At 37.5% G+C, this 6,863-nt stretch overlaps 1 protein-coding gene across 1 annotated transcript; it reads right to left on the bottom strand.

Moving 5' to 3' along the window:
• Positions 1-598: 598 nt before the first annotated feature.
• Positions 599-1,765, bottom strand: LOC106938246 (uncharacterized). Its single transcript, XM_015020161.1, has 5 exons — positions 1,662-1,765; positions 1,223-1,564; positions 1,004-1,135; positions 873-898; positions 599-782 (listed from the first exon to the last, which is right to left on the bottom strand). Exons 1-5 carry the CDS (start codon positions 1,699-1,701, stop codon positions 660-662), a joined length of 663 nt encoding a protein of 220 aa, XP_014875647.1. The 5' UTR covers positions 1,702-1,765; the 3' UTR covers positions 599-659.
• Positions 1,766-6,863: the final 5,098 nt, after the last annotated feature.

Raw genomic sequence — 6,863 nt, 5'->3', positions numbered from 1 at the left:
TACTTGGTTCAACCGGAATTCAGTAACTTTCATTTCATCATCTCATTGTTTCTTCCCCATACAGGTAAATCTCTTTGAGACAAGGGGCCTCATTTGTCTGTTTACAGACAAAAATGACATGGAATGATGTTAAAATAACCAACAATCAATACAAGTCTTACAGAAAATGAAATAAATGTTCTAAAGAAAAGCACCAACAGCAATAGATTGGAAACGAGAAGGGGGCCCATCGTAACAGACTGGCCTTATAAAACCTGGGTTGTTAAACACATTATACTAGAACAATGAACACTTCGACTACATCTGTAATGTATACTAAACTGGTTCCGTTCTCTATAATTGCCGTGCCTGAGCTTTAAAAAGTCTTTGTGGTATTTCGCTGTTGCCGTCACCACAGTGGAAACAAGCAGCGATGCTACCGTAGAAACTTTGGCTAACACTTGTTACCATTCACTCTGCCTCACATCTAAACATAGACACCAGAAGTCTCAGTCGGTCCTAACCTTTCACATTTTCCATCCGACATGTAAGGAAAAAACAACAACACAGATGTTGAAGTAAAACTTTATTTCAACTAGGACAAAAAATTATGCAGATGAACATTAAAGCATCAACATCATCAGGACTTAGAAATTTTGAACTCCTCATCACTAGAAAGTCTATCTTGTAGCAGCATACAGAACATTTGTCTCTGAATCTCTTTCTGCTTCAGGTCTCCTGTTGCTCTTTGCTTTTGGAGCGAAGCTCAGCGCCGCATAGTTCATGGTGTGAGAGTCCAAGTTCTGCAGGTAGAAGGACTTACAGTTACTAACTTACAAAGTCATGGAACGGGTTTATTTAGAAATGCTTATATTAGTATAAACAGCCTTTACCTCATGATGTTGTAAAGTCTTTCTGTCTGAAGATGAGAGCATCGAAAATTATCAAGATGTTGAGTTTAAGCTGAATTTTTACATTAATAGACATACAAAGGTCAAATTTGCATAAAAAATAGCATGAGTACCTGAATACAAGATCCTGATTTTCACATTTAAACCAAAGATGACAATTACAAGAAATATGATGATGCCACCCAGGATCCAGTTCAGCAGGCTGTCTGGTCCATCGGGTTCCTCAGAAGAATCGACTGATATTCCTGTAAATATTTACAGAAACATTTGATAGAAATCTTTTTTTTTTTTTTATCTCACAGCACTAGCAATATGGAAGCTCATAATCTTACCTTCAACCTTTAAATATGTTGCAGTGAAAACGGCAGGAAACGCATCGAAGTAATGTCCGCAGAAATACAACCCAGAGTCGTTGACGTCCAGCGGTTTGATGCACAGAGAGACGTTTGCGGAATCGGATCTCATGGTAAATTTTTCCGGCTGAAACGGATCGTACCACGACGGGGCGGATTCGGCGTTCAGCATGGAAGAGATGCAGCCGAGGGGTCCGTCGTCCAGCTTGAACCAGAACACCTGAGAGCGATACGTGCTCATGTTGGAGCACCGCAGTGTGACTTCTGCTCCAGGCTGTGCCACCGATACATGAAACTGAAAACCTGATACAGAGATCCAACCTGTAACATTCAGAAAGGACAAAAAGGTTAATGACAGTAAATGCTGACCTTTTTTGTTCAAGCTGTATTGGAGGGAACATTTTTCAGATGTACTTACTGAATGAGGAGAGTAAAGCCAGAGTGAAGGTGCAGTTCATGCTGTGAACACAGTCGGTGTCAGAATCTGAACTGAGCTCCAGTTTGCATTGACCTCATGATGAGGAGGTGGGGAGCTCTTTGATTTGTTTAGCCTGATGAAAGGAACGCTGCGAACGGCTTCAGTACATGCTCCACAAAACTATAAATCGATTTTTTTCTTCATCAAAACCACAGATACAAGTAACAGATAAACACAGAAATCTTTAATAAACTTTCAGTAATTCTGATAGTAACTGAGGCAACCATCTGATTTACATAAAATGTCTGTTTTTCCCCACATGACACCATGGGGTATAACTAAAAGTGATTTAACTTCTTGATATTCTCCCCAAGTGAATCAGACTCAATCATAAAATGTGAGTACTCTAAATAAAGTGATGTTTTATAGATAACTTTAAAATTTTACTTTTGTTTATTTGAAATTGGAGCAAAAAAAAAAAAAATCTCTTTAAGTTAGAAAGACTTGAGGGTTAAAAGATGTTTTACATTTCCCTCTGGCACATTAGAGCTGGTTTCATCAGTCACGTCTTTTGTCGATGCTCCAGGTACAACGTCTTTGAAAAGTGACTATTTTCCAAGTCAATGTCCTGTTAGAATTTGAACCTCTGATCCAGGCTGGAGACTTTTTCCTCCTCTCTGCTTCAGGTTTTCCCTGCTTTAAACTTCTCCACAACGTTTTTCCTGATGTGTTTGCTCTGTTCCTTAGTCTCATTGATGCTGTTGGTGTCGTGTTTAGATTTAATTTCCCAGCTCGCATGCAGAGAAGACACAGGGAACTCAGAGTGCTACAAGTGGTGAAGTCCTTAATTGTTTGTTCTTGGTTAGAAGTTATGATTTGAAGGCAGGTATTTACTGACTCCAGGACACTGGTGAGGCTTTAGAGGGCATGACCTTTAACCTGGAAGAAAGCATGTGAGCCTTCAGAGGGGAGTTTGTGATGAGTACTGAGGTCCTCTGAGCTGAGGGAGACTGAAATGGGAACTTAGTCAAAGATGAAAATGACTTGAGGGATCTGATTGGAGGCCGAGGTAACAGTTGCCATGATTCGTCCAATCACCACCCGGAGCAGAGCGGCTGGAGGACAAACTCTCACACTCCCTCACACACACAAACATCCCAGTAATGTGGCAGCTTTTGTTCACTGCAGTTCTCATCAGAGCTCAGAGGCCTTCATGAAACTATGATTTATACTGAGACTGAACTGGACCTTATTTACATATTCTATGACTTTCTTTTCTTTCTTTTACATAATAATGATTTCTTTGAAACTATTGGAGTTCAGAAGGGCTCCTCATGAATTTAAACTTCTGATTATTTTTTTCCCCTTTCAACTTTTTTGACATTATTTTGTGTCGGCCTTAAACACAAACATCAAGTTTAGGTTGTCGTATGAAAAATGTTTTAGGGGTGATAAGTCGGCCGTGTCGGCAGCCTTTAGTCGAATAAATAATTCCAACTGAATGTGTGAGCCGCTGCTTTATGAGAACCACTGTATGGATAAAACTGGAGACAAATCTTTCAAAAAAAAAAAAAAAAAAAACAGAACATGAAGTAGCTGCAGGAACCAAGAGAAGATGAACAAAAGTTTCACTGAAAATGACAAAACGTAGCATGAAAGACAGAAAGAGTTAAATGAGAGGAAGGAAAATAGAAAGCAGCTTTTTGTTTCTAAAGATGAGAATTGATCAAAACTTGTCTTTGTAAAAGAACAACTTTTATTTCAGGTTTGTAGAAGAGACAGAAAAAACCTCAGAAATAGAAGTTAAAATGATACATGGTGATGTCAAAGCACCACTCTGACCTTGAGCTCACATCATTTCTAGTTAAAGTTTATCTGGTGGCTGAATAAATCACATTTGGGTCCATCTCTCTCTCTGCAGGCCTTCTGTCGCCTTTTGCTTTGGATCTGAAATTCAGCGCTGAATAGTTTAGAGCCTCTGAATTCAAGTTCTATAAAACAAACAAAAAATAAACTTACAGAAAATCATCAAGTTTTATTATTAAGTAATTCAGAAAACAGCTGAAATGATTCAAATGTAAATACCTCTTTTTGTTGTTGAGTTTGTCTGCTAGTTTGACCTGAAAAAAAATGAAAACAGGAAATCTGGTTTACTATTTAAAGGTTTTGTCATTTTTATTCCCAAGTCAACATAGATGAGCGACAGATTACCAGTGTGAGACGTTGAGATTTTGAGAATTAAACCAAAAATGACTAGTAGAAGAAAAACAACAACACTTCCCAGGATCAAAATCGGCAGATTGTTTGACACGTGGTTTGAGTCGCCTATAAGAGAGGACACAACATTAATGCAGGACGGATGGATTATTAAAACAAACAAACAAAAAAGAATAAAAATGGTTTGGGTCAGTTTGCTCCATCACCAGTTTCTATCCACTTTAGCATAATGTACTTGAACTACAGGACAGTTCAGTTTTCATTGCTGTTAAATATTGATCATATTCAATTATGGACATAAACAGTTGAAATCTTACATGTATTTTCTATTCACTTTGCCAGTTGAGTTGTGAACAATAAGATCTGATCCTGAATTGAACCGCAGTAACTCTGAGCTGCCCTGATCTGGTACATGTTGTTAAAACACAACCACTTTGTCTAACAGCAGGTTTTCAGTGAATCAGAGTTTTTTGTTTGTTTGTTTTATGTTGATTCATGTTTTTTACATGGTTGTACTACAGAACCCCTAAAACCATTTTGTTCTTAAAAAGTCGGGGACTGACACTGTAAACAAACTCATTAACCAAAAATACTTAATTGCTAATTACACTGATTATAATTGGCTCAGTCTTACCTTCAACTCGTAAATAAGTTGCATTGTACATTCCTTGGAACTCATCAGTGGGCAACCCGCAGATATAAACTCCAGCATCTAATAAATTGACTTCCTTGATGTTCAGGAAGATGTTGGTCCCGTTGGATGTCATGATGTATTTGTTACTTTGACCTCCATCACACAGCACAGCTCTGGATTCAGAGCTGGTCATGGACGAGATGCAACTTACGTCGCCGTCGTCGGCCAGTTTGGACCACGAGATGTGAGAGGGAAGCCTGCTGAGGTTGGTGCACGACAGAGTGACGTCTTCTCCAGCCTGAACCGCCATTGAGTGAAACCGGCAGAGTGTCAAACGGACACAACCTGAAACGAGACGACAAAACACTTACAGAGTTTAAATTTAACCAGAAGAAAAGAGGCAGGTATTCAGGAATGTCAATCCAATCCCTAAAACAGATTAAAAAGTATTGATTGTTCTAGAAAACCAAATGTAGATGTACTTACTGAGGGTCCAGAGTAAGGGCAGGAGGAACGTGAAGTTTGTCATGTTGCACCTGATGAGACTTGACGGTGAAATGTGACTAGAAAGAAAGAAGGAGGAGTGTTCTCTGAACCGATTGGTCAAACTGATAATGAGAAACATTTAAAGAAACAGGTGGAATAAATATTAGTGGTCAAACAAAACATTGAAAAAAAACCCAATTTGATTAATTAAACAGTAATGGTTAATGCAAAGGCAATTCTGTAGCAAATACGTTTGAAAATAGTTTGAAGTTTCGTGAGGAACAGAAAAACTTTCTGATGTTTCAGTTGCATGAAATCACTCTGACTTACTTTACTGCAGATAAAACACCACCTACAGACATACAGCACACAGAATCACACCAAGAAACAGCTCAAGTGTCCCTTTAGAAATCATAAAACTTGTAAGAATGGCAAAAATCATACCTGACCTCCAAGAGTTGCCTGAATACGACTTATGAAAGCTAACAGTGGATGCTGTAGTAGGAATCGACAACAAAAGTGTTTGCAGTACTTTTGATGCCCTTTGTGCTGTTCCTTGTCAAAGTATCCGGTGCCTTTAACACAGTTAATGCTTTGACATGATGCAATGTGTGTGCTATCATGCAGGAAGTGTTTTTTTTTATATGTATTAAATAAATCACATCTTTATGTATATATATATATATATATATATATATATATATATATATATATATATATATATATATATATATATATACATACAGAATTGTGGTCGGATGGTTACAAAGAGAGAGAAGGTCGTCCGCACAGAAGGGGTCTCACTCCCAGAAGGAACAATAGCAGACAAAGAGCACAGCTACAAGTACCTGGGAATACAGCAAGCAAATGGCAACATCGATGAGGTCACAAGGAAATGTATGTCCACTTGTGAATTTGAGGAAAGTTACAAATAAAATCTCTGAAAAATCTTCTTATTAACTCTTCTGGCACTTAGCAAATATAAATACATGTGGTAATTCTAACTGACCAAAAACAAACAAATTGTTCTGAATTAACTTAAGACAGTGAGAAAAACTATGCAAGTGTCTTTTTATTCAGTGCATATACATATTTGGAGTCAACTGTCAAAAAGTGTGAGAAGTTCACTCTGAACTGAAAACATTTCGAAACCTGAAGCAGATCAGCTAAAGGAGCAGAAGACCACAACACATTCCACTTGTCAGCTAAGAACATGAAACTAAGACTACGATTGTTAGTTTCATTTAATGTGAACAACAAGAGATCAGACAACTGTTAATAACAACAGAATTTATTTTGAATAACAATCAGACATAGTTCCAATATATCGTCTGCAACTAATACACTTACAGAGATTTTGTAGCTGGAGCAAAATTTTTAACTATTAGTTGAAGTTGAGCTTTTACATAATCAAAAATAACTGGTAGCTCTGGGTACAATGACATTATATGATAAATAAAACTATACATGCATAATGTTATAAAAACATGTTTTTAGTTGGTTTGCAACTTAAAACAGAAGTTTGAAAAAACAATTGCAAGCAATATGAATGTATATGTGCACAACTGGTTGCTGTTTGTAAATTATGACGTGATCAGCTTTTATGTTAAATGATGAGGAAAGTGTTTGTAAGGGAAGGCATTTATTTGACAAACAAATTTATCTAGTCTTTAGTTTCCAAAGACAACAACTTTGTTCAGTTTTTAATTTTCTCGGAACACGACCGTCACAGTCTTGCTCTCTCTGAAAACGTAACTTTTGTCTCATGTTCAACAGAAACCCACTTAAGGCTTTACGGAAACAGTCCAGTGATGTTCAGATGTTCCTTCTCCCCGCATTTAGACAGTTTTTACTTTGTTGTTTAT

This window comes from Poecilia latipinna, unplaced genomic scaffold (assembly GCF_001443285.1).
Source record: "Poecilia latipinna isolate Pla-1442-1.1 unplaced genomic scaffold, P_latipinna-1.0 Scaffold2542, whole genome shotgun sequence".
In the NCBI taxonomy this organism is placed as follows: Eukaryota; Metazoa; Chordata; class Actinopteri; order Cyprinodontiformes; family Poeciliidae; genus Poecilia; species Poecilia latipinna.
Note: the sequence above shows the minus strand (reverse complement) of the source record. Positions and strands in the feature narration are given on the sequence as shown.

Coding starts and splice junctions, on each gene's coding strand:
- LOC106938246 (XM_015020161.1), bottom strand. CDS start 1,701: ATGAACTGCACCTTCACTCTGGCTTTACTCTCCTCATTCA. Junction 899..1,003: donor AATCAGGATCTTGTATTCAG/GTACTCATGCTA, acceptor TCTCATCTTCAG/ACAGAAAGACTTTACAACAT. Junction 783..872: donor AGACTTTACAACATCATGAG/GTAAAGGCTGTT, acceptor TTCTACCTGCAG/AACTTGGACTCTCACACCAT.